Source organism: Syngnathoides biaculeatus, chromosome 5 (genome assembly GCF_019802595.1).
Source record: "Syngnathoides biaculeatus isolate LvHL_M chromosome 5, ASM1980259v1, whole genome shotgun sequence".
NCBI lineage: Eukaryota > Metazoa > Chordata > Actinopteri > Syngnathiformes > Syngnathidae > Syngnathoides > Syngnathoides biaculeatus.
Window position 1 is genome coordinate 16,661,289 of NC_084644.1, and position 17,335 is coordinate 16,678,623.

The 17,335-nt window shown below is 40.6% G+C and overlaps 1 protein-coding gene across 6 annotated transcripts in view; it reads right to left on the reverse strand.

Moving 5' to 3' along the window:
* cep192 (centrosomal protein 192) overlaps positions 1-17,335 on the reverse strand; it is a 122,370-nt gene that overhangs the window by 54,317 nt on the left and 50,718 nt on the right. For all 6 annotated transcript variants that reach the window (XR_009794871.1, XR_009794870.1, XM_061818970.1 and 3 more), the window contains exons 21-23: positions 5,831-6,653; positions 5,586-5,694; positions 3,905-4,055 (exon numbers count right to left, since the gene is read on the reverse strand). Coding sequence is in view for 4 of the 6 variants with exons in the window: in XM_061818970.1 (XP_061674954.1) it covers positions 3,905-4,055; positions 5,586-5,694; positions 5,831-6,653 (1,083 nt within the window). In the remaining 2 variants the exon portion in view is untranslated. The remainder of the gene's footprint in view (positions 1-3,904; positions 4,056-5,585; positions 5,695-5,830; positions 6,654-17,335) is intronic.

Below are 17,335 nucleotides of genomic sequence, written 5' to 3' on the forward strand. Positions count from 1 at the left end.
CTAACCCCATTATACAGAACACCCTCAATTTCAAATTTTAGTCTCATCACTCGATCTGATACTCTTTTCACCTCCAAGACATTCTTAGCCAGCTCTTCCTTTAAAAGAACCCCTACCCCAATTCTCCTCCCATCTACTCCATGGTAAAATAATTGAAACCCTGCTCCTAAACTTGTACACTTACTATCTTTCCACCTTTCTCCTCATCATGTCAACCAACTCCTGAGATTTTTCTGTCAAAATCCCGAAACTCAGTTGTAGGCTCTATGCCATTCTCTTCTTCTGCAGATGAATCCGCTTTTCTGTTCTTCTTTGTCTTCGTCTTCCCACAGTCAGTGAATTTCCACAGACGCCCTGCAAGTTAAGGGTGCCGAGGGCGTCGGGGTGTAGTTAACCCGGGCCATGACCGATTTGGTATGGTATTCTTTAGATGAACGGTCATATTTGTTTGGCACTGTTTTATACTGGATGCCCTTACTGACACAACCCACTACATTTATCCGGGCTTGGGACCGTCCTACATATTGCACTGGCTTGTGCCCCCATTGGGCTGCATTGATGTCATTACAAATGAAAAAAGAATACACTTGGACAAAATAAAAATTTTTGGCCTTAATATAATGTGAAGGAGATTGACAGAAGCAAAATACCTGGAAGAAAGGCAATCTGTGAACACTGGGCATCTTAAATTAAATGCCCTTCCCATTTGTCACACTTTAGTTGAAGTAGGAATGGGGATGATATACAGTTGGTATGGAAAGTATTCAGATCCCCATCAATTTTTCACTGTATTACATTACAGCAATTTGGTTAAATCATATTTTTACCTTCAATCTACAGACAGCACACATATTGACAGAAAAGAATAATTGATGACATTTTTGAAGTTTTCCTTAAAAAGAAAAATATCACAGCCATAAGTATTCAGACCCTTTGCTGTGACACTCATTTAACTCGGGTGCTGTCCATTTCTTCTGCTCATTCTTGAGATGGTTCTAAATCTTCATGAGAGTCTCGCTGTGTTTGAATATACTGATTGGAATTGATTTGGAAAGCCACACACTTGTCGATTTAAGACTTTACAGCTCATAGTGCATGTCAGAGAAAATGAGAATCATGATGTCAAAGGAACTGCCTGAAGTGCTCACAGAATCGTGGCAAGGCACAGATTTGGCCAAGGTTACAATATAAGTTTCTGCTGTACTTAAGGTTCTTAAGACCACAGTGGCTTCATAATCCTTAAATGAAAGACATTTGAGAGGACCAGAAACCTTCCAAGGACTGGCTCTCCAGCCAAACTGAGCAATTGTGGGTTACGGTGTGTGAGCTCCAGAGATGCGGTCCGTCGACGGAATAAGTTCTACAAAGTCAACCACCATTGCAGCTTTCCAACAGTCGGGGCTTTATGGCAGAGTAGCCAATGCAAGAGACATAAAAGCCTGCACAGAGTATGCTAAAAGGCACCTGAAAGACTCAAAGATGGTGAGAACTGAGATTGTTTGATCTGATGAGACCAAGCTAGAACTTTTTGGCCTTAATTCTAAGTGGGATGTGTGTATAAAACCAGCCACTACTTATCACCCTTCCATTACATTCCCAGAGAAGCATGGGAATGGCAGCATCACGGTGTAGGTGTTTTTCGGCTGCAGAGACAGGAAGACTGCTTGCAATCAAAGTAAAGGTGAAATTGGCCAAGTACAGAGATATCCTGGACAAAGAAAACCTTATCCAGTGTGCACAGGGCCTCAGAACAAGACAATGACCCAGAGCAAACAGCTAAAATAAAGGAGTGGTTTCAGAACAACCACTTGACTGTTCTTAAATGGCCCAGCCAAAGCCTTTACGTAAACCCAATTGAGCATCTTGGCCAGGAAATGAAAATGCCTGCCCACTGTTCACCAACCAATGTGACAGAACTGAAGTGGACCTGCAAGGAGAAATCGCAGATGATCCCCTAACCCAAGTGTGAACAACTTGTCGCATCATTCCAAAAAAAGACTCATGGCTGTCTTAGCTCAAAGGGGTGCTTCGACCAAATACTGACCAAAGGGTCTGAACAATTATGGCTCCATGATTTTCAGTTTTTTAATACATTTTCAAAAGTATCTGATTTTCTTTTCTAATAAATATGAAAAAGAAAAAATTTTTCCCTGTCAATATAGGGTGCTGTGTGTACATTAAGCACAAAATATGAACACAAACATACACATACACACACTTGTGTGAATTAATTGGAAAAAAATGAACAAAAACATATACAGTGAAGAAAATAAGTATTTGAACACCCTGCTCTATTGCAAGTTCTCCCACTTGGAAATCATGGAGGGGTCTGAAATTTTCATCATAGGTGCATGTCCACTGTGAGAGAGATAATCTAAAATGAAAAATCCAGAAATCACAATGTATGATTTTTTTTTAAATGACTTCTGTGATACAGCTGCAAAAGTATTTGAACACCTGAGAAAAACAATGCTAATATTTGGTACAGTAGCTTTTGTTTGCAATTACAGAGGTCAAATGTTTCCTGTAGGTGTTCACAACATTTGCACACACTGCAGGAGGGATTTTGGCCCACTCCTCCACACAGATCTCTAGATCAGACAGGATTCTGGGCTGTTGTTGAGAAACACAGTTTCAGCTCCCTCCAACAATTTTCTATTGGGTTTAGGTCTGGAGACTGGTTAGGCCACGTCAGAACCTTGATATGCTACTTACGGAGCAACTCCTTAGTTTTCCTGGCTGTGTGATTCAGGTCATTGTCATGTTGAAAGACCCAGCAACAACCCATCTTCAATGCTCTGACTGAGGGAAAGAGGTTGTTCCCCAAATTCTCATAATACATGGCTGCGGTCATCCTCTCCTTAATACAGTGAAGTCATCCTGTCCCATGTGCAGAAAAACACCCCCAAAGCATGATGCTAATATGCCTCTGCTTCAGAGTAGGGATGATGTTCTTGGGATGGAACTCATCATTGGTCTTCCTCCAAACACAGTGGAATTATGACCAAAAAGTTCCATTTTGGTCTCATCTGACAAAAAAAAAAAAAAAAAAAAAAAATTCTCCCATGACTCCTCTGTATCATCCAAATGGTCATTGGAAAAGTTAAGGCGGGCCTTGATATGTGCTGGTTTAAGCAGGGGAAACTTCTGTGCCATGTATGATTACAAACCATGACATCTTAGTCTATTACCAATAGTCACCTTGGAAACGGTGGTCCCAGCTCTTTTCAGGTCATTGACCAAGTCCTGTCGTGTAGTCCTGGGCTGATTCCTCACCTTTCTAAGGATCATTGAGACCCCACGCGGTGATATCTTACATTGGGCTCCACTCCGAGTGAGATTGACCATCGTGTTTCGCTCCTTCCATTGCTCCAACAGTTGACTTTTATTCACCGAGCTGCTTGGGAATTTCTCCGTAGCACTTTCCAGCCATGTGGAGTTGCACAATTTTGTCTCTGGTGTCTTGGTCTTGGCCATGTTACAAGATTGAGTCTTAGTGATTGTATGGGGTGGACAGGTGTTTTTATGCAGCTAATGACCTCACACAGGTGCAACTGATTCAGGATAATACATGGAGTGGATGTGGACTTTTAAAGGCGGACTAACAGGTCTTTGAGGGTCAGAATTCTAGCTGATAGACAGGTGTTCAAATAATTATTTGCAGCTGTATCACACAAATTGTAAAAAACAAACAAAAAAAATCATTGTGATTTCTGGATTTTTCTTTTTCTATTCTCTCTCACAGTGGACATGCACCTACGATGAAAATTTCAGATCCCTCCATGATTTCTAAGTGGGAGAACTTGCAATATAGCAGGGTGTTCAAATACTTATTTTCTTCAATGTACACACACACACATAAAAAAACACCTACACAAACTTTATAACTAAATACTAATTGTACCTTTTGCCTTCCAGGTGTCGGTACAACAGTGGCGTCATTCATTGAGATGTATGTCAGCCTGCTTAGACTGGGGCTGGAGCAGTTAGACTGAGGAGAGAGGTCAGGAGCTGGGCATTTTCCAGCCAGAATGCCACTAGCTGCCGGAGACCCACTACTCCAAAGGAAACAACATAATAAAGAAAACTGCCAAGCAATCTACAAAATTGCCATTTAAGATTTTTAAGTCTTGGCAACATTTCATTCAAATCCAGAAAAACAACATTATTGACACTATTGATAGAATAGGATAGGTGGCACATACTGGATTAGGATGCTACTTGAGCATCAGCAATGATGTCAATAAATATTGATATACTCTGTGCCCTTTGCACAAGCCACTGCACTGAACAATTGTTCTATAAAGCTCGTGTACATACGTCATTAACTCATGTGACATCACCATATTGCTGGTCTAACAAAGCATTGTTGAAAGTTAATTCCGTTGAGAAGAAAAGAAAATATGTCTTATAGCACGACATCCAGAGTTTTGTCCAATGCCGTTAAACATTTAGAAGGTGATAAGAAACAAAGGTACGTGGAAAAATTAGAGACACTTGGCATAGAGGACCCATATTTAATGCCAAAGTCGATGTTTTTGATAAGAAATTGGACTGTTAATTCGTTTCCGCTTGTCTTGGACAACTGGATATACACATGTATCTGGTGAGTAAATTGTTGAGATCTACACAGAAAAGTTTGAAAGCGTATATAAGTCTTGACGCATACAAATACTTCGTTACTGGATCTCTTCTCAATCAGGAATAAATCCCATATAGTGATTGACCCACTCAGATTTTTTCAATACAAATACCAATATTTAAATAACACAAACTTGCATTCATTAACAATGATTGGGGAAAAAAAATGTAGGACAGGGAGTCGTCTCCTCCAGACAGGGAAGAGTATTGCGAACACACGTTAACTTATGTAAACCTCTCAGCGAAAGATGGTTTATTTATTTATCTATTTATTTCTTTAAATGAGTCAACTTGGCATAATAAATACTTCTTGGTAATTTGAGACTGAAAAAATAATTCGTACCTGAAATGAAGTTATCACTACACAGGGCTGTGTATTTGGTTGGGCACCATCCAACACGTTTAATTGCCAAAAATCCATTGATCTTTTCTGGTCTTTTCAGCTGGTATTCTATAGAATGATCTCTTTGAAGATCTGTCTCGTCTGTTGTGACAACTAGCAGCACAACAGGTCTCAGGCATTGTAAATATTCTCCTCCGGTTAATGTCTCCCATAATGTCGAGGAGCTCTGTTTGACCGGCGTTATGATGGCGTGAAAACGGTGACAACACGTGCACGGGCTCTATTAAGCGTTAAAACTGCACTAAATGCTAATTGCTAGAGGATGCTACATTATTTTGCACAATAGTGGTTAAAAAAAAAAAAAAAAAAAAAAAAAATTGCCAGATTACCAACATTTCATTCCTACGTGACTGTTCTCGCAATGTCGTTATATTTCGAAAGTATTCTCTGTGACTTGACGTCTTACTCAAGAGGCTCCAAATACCAGAGAAATTTGTTGTTTGTGACATACTTGGCAATAAAGATATTTAAAACATGACAGAATAATGCCATAACATTTATGAAAAATTATACTTTTGCAGCTTTAGAATTGATACAGTACCTATTAGCATCACATGGGCAAGTTTGACTTGGAGATGAGTGAGTTAGAGGTGATGTGGAGGGCCTGAAGTCGCAGCGAGTCTCCTCCACACATGGTTCTGCGGGCAATTCTGTAAATGTCCCAGATTTTTTTTTTTTTTTTTTTTTAATCATACTTGTCTACAATTATTAAACAGCTCAACTCGCACACTATCTCTTACTCTAATATAGACACCATCCTATTTATTTATACATAATTCTACTCACCAGAGGCACAGTCGCCTGAGGGCTGAGTGTTTTGAAAGGAGAAACCAAGATGTTCTTCCACAGAGCATTGAGACAGAGGAACAGCCATAAGAAATTTGGTTGGGCTTTTCTTTCCTGGAGAGTTACTCTGTATAACCTGCTGCTGGACAATGCTACTCATTTTCTGTGTTGGAGCAGAGGAACCATTGGGACACATAAAATGTAACTGATGCTTCTTTGACCCTGGAGAGGAAGAAGTGCCCATATGACCGCTATGATATGTCCTTGAGGAGCAATCATCACGGGATATTTGTGGATTCAATTCTTCCAGGTTTGTTCCAAAAACTGATGATGTGCTTGTTGAGAAAATACTACTCTCTGTAGTCTTACAATCAGAGTTGTCACAGGCAACATTTCTCTCTACTGGGACACTGGGCATGGAAGAATTCCTCGAGTCCAAAGAACTGCCAGAGCTGACTGATAAATGAGGAGAAGGAATTGAACTTCTTTTAAAATCATCCTTATCATCAGAAGATATTTTGAAAGAGGTAGTCTTTCCTGGCTCTACTCTTCGAATTTTCTCCTCTCTTATTGCACCTGTTTCATTGTTTATTTGTTTATCTAAACTTTGTTCTTCAATATATCCAGTCTGTTTCTTCTGCAATCGGTTGATGTTGGCAGTCCAGCCAGTGAGGTCAAAGGTATTATGAGCTACTGATGTGTCACTGCAGCCAGACATGTCAATCTTCAAGTATTTTTCAATGTCGAAGGCACTGTAGTCTTCAACACAGGTGGTACTTTGGACTGTGACCGGCAGGCCATTCTGGTCTTCATCTGGGTTGCACTAATAGAGAACCAAAAATGCAATTTTCATTTTTATCATTTCCTTTACTTAGAAACAGATAGTACAAATACCATATCATAATGTATATCAAGTAGATATTACAATTAATTTATTATGGACCCAACTTATACTATTGTAGGAATAATTGTGATCATAATTATCATACATTTGCTTCCAATAAAGAAATGCTTTGCGCTGCCCTAGATAACGTGGCAGCCTCCTAGCAGGAGATAGCAAGAACAAAAACATCTAATCATCAGAACTTTTAGAACAGCTGCCTGTTAAAGAAAGCAATCTTCCACACATCCACACGCACATGAACAAACATTTACACCTTATTTCGAACTGTTTTGCTTGTCGTCTCCTTTTTGTAACATCCATATAAATAAGGGGCGTCTCGAAACTAAATAAATAGAGGTGTCGAGGAGAGGATAATCAGAGAGTGCAGTGGTGAATTGTATGAGACAGTTCCTCTCCTCTATCCTCGCGAGACTTGAACTGGTGTCTTTGCTTCCTTTTTTGTCCTGTTTAATGAATGTCTGATTGGTGAACCTGACAACTATGATACAATAAAATTTAATATATTTAGAGAGAAAGAGAGACAGAGATACATATACACAGTGTCTTGTGAAAGTATTCGGCCACCTTGAACTTTTTCGACCTTTGGCCACATTCTGGGCTTTTTTTCATTTTTTTGTCAAGAATCAAGTGGAACACAATTGTGAAGTGGAACGATATTTATTGGACATTTTATGTTTTTTTAACAAAAACTGAAAAGTGGGGCGTGCAATATTATTCGGCCACTTTACTTTCAGTGCAGTAAACTCACAAGGATCGCTGAATGATCCAGTGTTGACTGATGACGATAACTGTGTGTAAACAAGTATCTGTATAAATACACCTGCTCTGTGATAGTCTCAGGGATCTGTTTAAAGTGCAGAGAGCATCAGACCAAGGAACACACCAGACTGGTCCGAGATACAGTTAAGAAGTTTAAAGCCGGATTTGGATACAAAAGGATTTCCCAAGCTTTAATCATCTCAAGGAGCACTGTGCAAGCAATCATATTGAAATGGAAGGAGTATCAGACCACTGCAAATTTACCAAAACCCAGCCGACCCTTATAAAGGTTCACCTCGAACACGGAGAAGACTGATCAAAGATGCAGCAAAGAGGCCCATGATCACTCGAACTGCAGAGATCTACAGATGAGTTTGGAGAGTCTGTCCATGGGACAACAATCAGTCACACACTGCACAAACCTGGCCTTTATGGAAGAGTGGCAAGAAACAAGCCATTTCTCAGAGATATCCATGAAAAGTCTCGTTTAAAGTTTGCCAAAAGCCATCTGAGAGTCTCTCGATGTGCAAAACTGATGAGACGTACCCCAAAGAAACTTGCAGCCTTAATTGCAGCAAAAGGTGGCGCTACAAAGTATAAATGCAAGGGAGCCGAATAATATTCCATTCCCCACTTTTAAGGTTTTTATTTGTTAAAGAACTTTAAAATATCCAATAAATTTCGTTCAACTTCACGATTGTGTCCCACTTGTTGATTCTTGACAAAAAAAATAAATTTTATATCGTTATGTTTGAAGCCTGAAATGTGGCGAAAGGTTGAAAAGTTCAAGGGGGCCTTTCACAAGGCCGTGTATGCCTTCTAATTCCAATGAAGTTGGGATGTTAAAAGAAAAAATATGATTTGCAAATTAAAGACAATTAAATACAGAACTATATTTTATTCAAACATATCACCTTTGTCTTTCCATTTAACAACACTAAGCATTTTGGAACTGAGGACTCATTTTTGAAGCTTTGTAGGACTCCTAACAGGCTAATCTAGCTATCACTACAGGTGCCCATCATTTGAATTTGAATGATTTCTGTTAAAATTCCGATTTCAAACAATTCTTAATTCAGACTGCATCAGGGGACTGGATAGGAAGAAGGCTGCATTGTTTAAAAAAAAGAAAAAAATTACAAATTATGGCCATCCAATTTCTTACTATTCAGTTGTTGTTTTTGAATGGCAGGCTCTTTGCTCTACACTACGATAAAACAAGTAGGACGAGGGACGCTGGACTTGCGTCACAACTGGAAGAAAAAAAAGGGGGGGTGGGGGGTATGGACACCAGCCTCATAAATTGAGTCTACTGTCTATATTAAATGTGGACCAATGGGCCATCTCTTCTAAATTGGCCCCACAGGACTGCCAGCCTACCGGGCATGTGTCCTGAATGCCTAACGGGCACTCCACCCCTGGGTACAGTATAAACACAAAAAACCCTTATTTGATTATTCCATCTGCAATTTCAGGCAAGTCTGTCTGAGGCTTGTAGACAGTGCCGCCTGCACTCATTTAGTATAGAAAATATTGCACATACAGAATCTTGACCTTTAACCTGAACCACTTCACTAAGCAAACGACTAAACTTCAGCATGCTGTTGGCATTGAGGGGGAAGGAGCAAAATGAACTTCACCACATCGTGAAACTTTTGCACAAATCGAACCTTATTTTAAGTGTTGCACCGAGTCATTTACAGTATTTTATCAAAATTAAAATGTTTTTGATCACCGCCACCGTTTGAGACGCACTTCTTAGTGCTGATACCCCGTTGTTGAGTTTCATTTCTGTTGATTTTCGTTGTGTTCTTCATCGGATTTGGGGGACTGTAGCCTTTGAAACTAGGAACCAAAAGTTTTTAATTTGAACAATTATGTTTTAACTTGCATTGGTACATTCCACACCGAACTGTATTAACAGTTTTCTGAAGCATTCCTGTGGCTACGTGGCAATATCCTTCACACAATGATGTCTTTCACAGGTCCTATATTTTGCCTATTTAGACCGCCAAAGAGTGATTCTCTAGCATGGGACTCAGCATGAAAGTTTCAAATTCATTTAAAAAAAAAAAAAAACGAAAAAAAAAAAACCTTGTTTTTCTCACTGACCAGAAAGCTCCCTTCTGACAACTACTTATGTTTGTCCCAGTTTTGAATCCATGTTGGCATTATTTTGCTAAGGCCTCCTTTCCTCTGATTGGTTGCTTCTATGTAGAAGACCTACTTGAGAAAGCCAAATGTGCTTTCATGTTTCACGCTTTCTTGACAGCGTTGCCTCTCTGCTCACTTGTGACACACAAATACAGTACAGTGTAAAAAATAAGTACTTGAACACTGTGCTATTTTGAAAGTTCTCCCACTTAGAAATCATGGAGGGTTCTGAAATGTTCATCTTAGGTGCATGTCCACTGTGAGAGAGATAATCTAAAAAGAAAAATCACATCACAGTGTATGATTTTTTGTTTTTTTAACGATTTGCGTGATACAGCTGCAAATAAGTATTTGAACATCTGAGAAAAGCAATGTTAATATTTGGTACAGTGGCCTTTGTTTACAATTAGAGGTCAAACGTTTCCTGTAGTTGTTCACCAGGTTTGCACACAATGCAGGAGGGATCCAGAAATCACAATCTATGATTTTTTTAAAGATTTATTTGCATGATGCAGCTGCAAATAAGTATTTGAACCCCTGAGAAAACCAATGTTAATATTTGGTACAGTAGTCTTTGTTTGCAATTATAGAGGTCAAACATTCCCCGTAGTTGTTCACCAGGTTTGCACACAGTGCAGGAGGGATTTTGCCCCACTCCTCCACACCGATCTTCTCTGGATCACACAGGTTTCTGGGCTGTTGCTGTGAAACACAGAGTTTCAGCTAACTCCAAAGATTTTCAATTCTATCTTTTCTATCTACTCTATTCTATCAACCAGCCTTCCAAGAGTCATTCGGAAAGGGACTGTTGCTGCTATATGGTACAATCTGCTCCACCTGCATGAAAAGCAATATCGAATAAAACATAAGGAAAAACACAAACCAGCAATGTCATGTGCTTTGCTACAATTGTAACTCAGCTCCCCAATAAGATTCAAGTTTCTAATCAAATACAGCTACTTGAGTAAGAATAATTTATTTCAAGTGGGCCAACAAAACCAAAATATTGGAGAAATATTTTTCTCAGATTTGTGAAACCACACCAGAGTGGTTTGGAAGCTCACCCAGACTAACTGATGATGTTTAATGGAAACTAGACGTCAGGCCATTCAGACTGCGTGATGGGGCCGAACCAGATTTGGACTTTTATCCATAGGTACATATGAAAGTGCGTGTGTGTGTAATTCAAATTCTAATTTAGAGTAGTATGGGTACATCTGGGCTAAAAAATAATGTCCATTTCATTGAACTACTATAAGCTATAACATACAATGTCCCCTTTTTGCCCCTATTAGTTATATCGAGGTTCCATTATACCTTTACGGCTTCGCAACAGTTAGATTTCCTAAGTTTGAAACCCAGAAATATAGTTATTGCATTTGTGAAAGTTTACATTTGTAGTTTTTGCATTTTAATTAGCTGGTAATCTGCAAAGTTACTGCATGACACAACAATGCTTCCAGTGATTAATTACCGCAAAAACAGTGGCAAAGCAATTATCTATTCATTAAAACTAGTTGCCGAACGCCGCGTTCAGCTGCATCACTCTGTAAGTGGTAGGCATAGCAAATCGGTAAAAAATAATTCCTCAAAATTAATTTGGTTATTACAGTAACAGAAAAATAACTTACAGTGCGGTTAAAATGTATTTGCCCCTATTAATATTATGGTACCTATCGGGTTGAGGTCTGGAGACTGGCTAGGCCATCCCGAAACCTTGATATGCTTCTTCCGGAGCCACTCCTTGGTTTTCCTGGCTGTGTGCTTCGGGTCATTGTCATGTTGAAAGACCCAGCCACGACCAGTCTTCAATGCTCTAAGGGAAAGAGGTTGCTCCCCAGAATCTCACAATGCATGGCCACGGTCATCCTCTCCTTAATACAGTGCAGTCGTCCTGTCCCATGTGCAGAAAAACACCCCCAAAGCATGATGCTACCACCCCCATGCTTCACAGTAGGGATTGTGTTCTTGGGAAATATGACCAAAATGTTCCATTTTGATCTCATCTGACCACAACAGTTTCTCCTATGACTCTTCTGTATCATCCAAATGGTCATTGGCAAACTTAAGACAGGCCTTGACATGTGCTGGTTTAAGCAGGGGAACCTTCCGTGCTATGGATGTTTTCAAACTATGACGTCTTAGTGTATTACCAACAGTCACCTTGGAAACGGTGGTCCCAGCTCTTTTCATGTCATTGACCATGTCCTGTCGTGTAGTCCTGGGCTGATTCCTCACCTTTCTAAGGAGCAATGAGAGCCCACGAGGTGATATCTTGTGTGGGGCTACACTCTGAGATTGACAGTCATGTTTAGCTTTTTTCATTTTCTAATGATTGCTCCTACAGTGGAGCTTTTTTCACCAAGCTGCTTTGCAACTTCTCCGTAGCACTTTCCAGCCATGTGGAGTTGCACAAGTTTGTCTCTGGTGTCTTTGGAGAGTTCTTTGGTCTTGGCTATGTTACAAGTTTGAGTCTTACCGATTGAATGGGGTGGACAGGTGTCATTATGTAGCTAACGACCTCATACAGGTGCATCTGATTCAGGATAATACAGAGTGGATGTGGACTTTTAAAGGTCGACTAACAGGTCTTTGAGGGTCAGAATTCCAGCTGAGAGGTGTTGAAATACTTATTTGCAGCTGTATCACACAAATATATCGTTGAAAAAAGTCATACATTGTGATTTCTGGATTTTTATTTTGAGACAAGGCGAAAGAAATTCTCTCTCGCAGTGGACATTCACCAATGAAAATTTCAGACCCCTCCATGATTTCTAAGTTGGAAAACTTGCAATATATCAGAGTGTTCAAATACATATTTTCTTCAATGTAACCTCAAGTAATTTTGAATGATTTGATTTCAGGACTCAAAACAGAAAACAGCCTAAAATTCAGGAACGTATGGAATGGACGGTTTTAATTCATATCTCACGTTTACTGAGGCACCATAGAGACAACATTAAAATCCAAATACTAGAGAGAGAATTTTGACCTGAAATGTCAGTTCAAACTCAGCACTACTTTTCAAACAAAAAAAAAATAACATTACTGAGAGCCCAGGTTTGACAGTTTATCAATAGACAGCAGATTAGATTTCTATTTTGTGAACTTGTATAGTTGTCATCTCTTGGACGCTATATTTCTTATATCCACAATTGGTACTGAAATGTTGGAAATTTCCACATTGTGGGACTATAAAAAAATTTAGTAATAGATTCTCAGATGACATCCTCGTGACCTATTAATTCATTTCTGGTTCAGAGGGCACCTAGTGAGGCTCTGAATTATTTTATATATTACACTGATACATACATACATAGGTGTGTGTGTGTGTGTGTGTGTGCAGGCCCTTGCTGTATTATATGTATGTATATCAGTATTATATGCGATAAACTGTCGCAGGACTCGGCGCTTTATGATTCATAAACTCCTTGAGGTCTTGAGATCCTTTAGACATTGATCATTGCACTGGACTATCACTCAAATGGCCGCTCTAACTGTGAGAGGAGTTCGCATCCTTGCACAACTGTGAGTTCACATAAGAAAAGTGTGTTGTTACATACCTGGCCAATACAGCTGATTCTGATTATGCCCAGATGTGTAATTGACTTATTTTCTCCAAAATAATGCAGGTACACAAAGACCTCTGTGACATGTTTACTGTGTCGTTCACTCTCTTATTTCGGTGTTTTGAGACTTCATGACCAGATAGCTTAGCAGTTGGTGTTATGCTTGTCAGTCTTTCTACCCACTTCTCACCCTAACTTCATGGCAATGTACTCATGCTGTTACACTAATGACTCTGACTGTCAGGATAACGCTGTTACCATAATCAACACCTTGTTACTGCACGTTACTGAAGCTGTCCAATAAAAAACCTACAGTAAAAGTGTCATCCGGCTTGGCGCACACAGACACAGGACTCAGGCACAAGTGTGTCTTGTCGTGTGTGCATGAGTGTCACAGAGTGACAAGGGATGGGAGGGTTAGATTATCACCTAAACAATGATGATTGCCTAAGGTATAGTAAGATTACATCTTCAGCCAAATCAGCAAAATTAGGTGGGCAGGTGCTTAGAGTGCATCCGTAGTGGCGGGTGTTTACAGTGCTTAGTGAGAGATGGGGAATAGCATCTTAAACAGAAGGGTCTGACCAGCCCGATCGTAATTCAATAAATACTGCTTAATTTGGACCGAATGTTGTGAATACTCGACGTGGGGCGCTCCTGGCGACGACTTCAGTGGACTAAAATCACCATCTGTGCAATCTTAGTACCAAATTGAAGCCGAATCGTTCACGTCGAAACTGCTCGGCTGAAGTTGGCCTAGCTTAGACCGCTAACAAGAAAACGCGTCTGTTTTCTAATATTTACTGAAGAAATCAAACGCTAGTATCGACATGTCCTGCAAAACCTACGTATCGTATACAACAAGGATAGTGAGTATTCATAAGAAGTTGGGCGAGTGGAAACGTCAACTTAAACTTATCGGCCTAGTATTTCTTAGCTTATCTTGCTAACAATGACTCGCATTTGTGATCAATTTGTGAATGTTGAAGAAACATCGAACGTTAGTAACTTCATAACTTGTACGACGAGGGCCTTGAGGACTTACAGGAAATTTAACAAGTCTTAGTACATCTTAGTACCCAAATTGCCGCCATATTGTTCGCATTAAAGCTGCTCGGCCTAAGTTAGACTTGCACGCTAACAACATTACCTATGTAAAGTATACAATGAGGACCAAACCTCTACTAGAGTGAGGGCCATTGTTGTTTGAATCCCTTCCATCGACATATCCTTTAAATCGCCATATCCTTTATATTTTCACACAGGCAGTGTGTGATTTGTGTACCTTATGTGCTGACTGTCTTTATGTGATTGCTTTTCATTTTACCTTAATTGTAACAGTTAGTTGAGGCCCTGGAACTCAGTGGTTAGAGCACTGGTAAACCAGGGGTTGTGAGTTCGTATCCCACTGGGGCCTCCCTGAGAAGGGTTGCGTCAGGAAGGGCATCCGGCGTAAAAATTGTGCCCAACAAACGTGTGTTCATCTGAGATGACCCGCTGTGGCGACCCCGAAAGGGACAAGCCGAAAGAAACTTACTATACTTACTTTTGTAACATAGATTAGGTAGTATGTGAATTGTGTATTTTATATCCCGACTTTGTTTATTTGATTGCTTCTTCTTTTTGACTATCTGAAGCTTGTTGGGCAGCACAACATTGTGCTACCAGTCGGCCGGTCCCAAGCCCGGATAAATGCAGAGGGTTGCGTCAAGAAGGGCATCTGGCGTAAAACTGTGCCAAACATATATGAGCGTCCATAACGGTTAGGTTGTGGCCGAGGCTTCCTACGCCAGCACCCGGAAATGTGAATCTATAAGGCAAAGGTAGAAATTCAGATAATGTTGGTCTAAGACAAAAAAAGAGGAGGAAAGCCACGTACTTGGCAGAAGAAGAAGAGAAATGCAGCGATCATACAGCTATGTGTAAGGATTTTGACTGTTGGGACTATGACAGCAAAAGGTCAGGAGTTAGTTGACATGATTAGGAGAAAGGTTGATATATTGTGCATCCAAGAGAGCAAGTGGAAAGGGAGTAAGGCAAGAAGTTTAGATGCAGGGTTTAGATTATTTTATCATGGAGTAGATGGGAAGAGAAATGGAGTAGGGGTTATTTTAAAGGAAGAGCTGGCTAGGAATGTCTTGGAGGTGAAAAGAGTATCAGATCGAGTGATGATGAAACTTGAAATTAAGGGTGTTGTGTATAACGTGGTTAGCGGATATGCCCCACAGGTAGGATGTGACTGCGAGTTGAAAGAGAAATTCTGGAAGGAACTAGATGAAGTAGTCCAGAGCATTTCTGACAGAGTTGTGATTTGGTGCAGATTTCAATGGACATGTTGGCGAAGGAAATGGGCGATGAAGAAGTGATGGGTAAGTACGGCATTCAGCAAAGGAACTCTGAGGGGCAGATGGTGGTGGACTTTGCAAGGATGGAAATGGCAGTCGTGAAAACTTTTTTCCAGAAGAGGCAGGAAGAGAGTGACCGACAAGAGCGGAGGTTGAAGCACGCACATGGATAATATTTTATGCAGACCAGGTAATTTAAAGGAGGTTACTGAATGTAGGGTAGTGGTGGGGGAGTGTGGCTCGACAGCATAGGATGGTGGTGTGTAGGATGACTCTGATAGCGGGTAGGAAGATTAAGAAGAAAGGTAGAGCAGAGAATCAGGCGGTGGAAGTTGAGAAAGGAGGAATGTTGTGTGGCCTTTCGAAAAGAGGTGACAGGCTCTGGATAGTCAGGAAGAGCTCCCACAAGATTGGAATACTACTGCCAAGATATTCAGAGAGGCAGGCAGGAGAGTACTTGGGGTGTCTTCTGGTAGGAAAGGGGAGAAGGAGACTTGGTGGTGGAACCCCAAAATAAAGGAAGTCATCCAAGGAAAGAGATTAGCGAAGAAGTAGTTGGACACAAAGAACTGAGGAGAGGCGTAAGGAATGCATTGAGATACGTCGTAGGGCAAAGGTAGAGGTGGCGACGGCGAAACAAGTGGCTTATGACGACATGTACACCAGGTTGGATACGAAAGGAGAAAAGGATCTCTACAGGTTGGCCAGACAGAGGGATAGAGGTGGGAAGGATGTGCAGCAAGTAAAGGTGATTAAGGATAGAGATGGAAATATGTTGACTGGTGCCAGTAGTGTGCTAAGTAGATGGAAAGAGTACTTTGAGAAGTTAATGAATGAAGAGAATGAAAGAAAAGGTATAGTCGAAGAGGCAAGCGTGAATGACCAGGAAGTGGGAATGATTAGTAAGGAGGAAGTTAAAAAGGCACTGAACTGGATGAAAAATGTAAAGACAGTCGGACCCAATGACATACCAGTGGAGGTATGGAAGCAATTTGGAGAGGTGACTGGTGTTTTTGACCGACTTATTCAATAGATGACTAGGGGGAGAGAAGATACCAGAAGAATGCTAGTTCCCATTTTTCAGAACAAAGGCGATGTTCAGAATTGTGGAAACTGCAGAGGAATAAAGATGATGAGCCACACAGTGAAGCTATGGGAAAGAGTCGTGGAGGCTAGAGTCAGGATGGAACTAAGTATCTGCAAGCAACAGTGTGTTCCCTGCCTAGAAAGAGTACCACAGATGCATTATTTGCCTTGAGGATTCTTATGGAAAAGTACAGAGAAGGTCAGAAGGAGCTACGTTGCATCTCTGTTGACCTAGAGAAAGGCTATGACAGAGTACCAAGAGAGGAACTGTGGTACTGCATGCATAAGTCTGGTGTGGCGGAGAAATATGTTAGAATAGTACAGGACACGTATGAGGGCAGCAGAACAGCGGTGAGATGTGCCATTGGTGTGTCAGAAGAATTTAAGGTGGAGGTGGGACTGCATCAGGGTTTCGCGTTGAGCCCCTCCTGTTTGCGGTAGTAATAGATAGGCTGATAGACTAGGTTAGACTGGAATCCCTTTTGACCATGAAGTTCACAGATATTGTGATCTGCAGTGAAAGCAGGGAGCAGGTGGATGAACAATTAGACAGAGGTACGCACTGGAAAGGAGAGGAATGAAGATTGGCCTTAGTGAAACAGAATATATGTGCGTGAATGAGAGTGGCGGAGGAGGAAGAGTGAAGTACCAGGGAGAAGAGATAGCGAGGGTGCACAACTTCAAATAC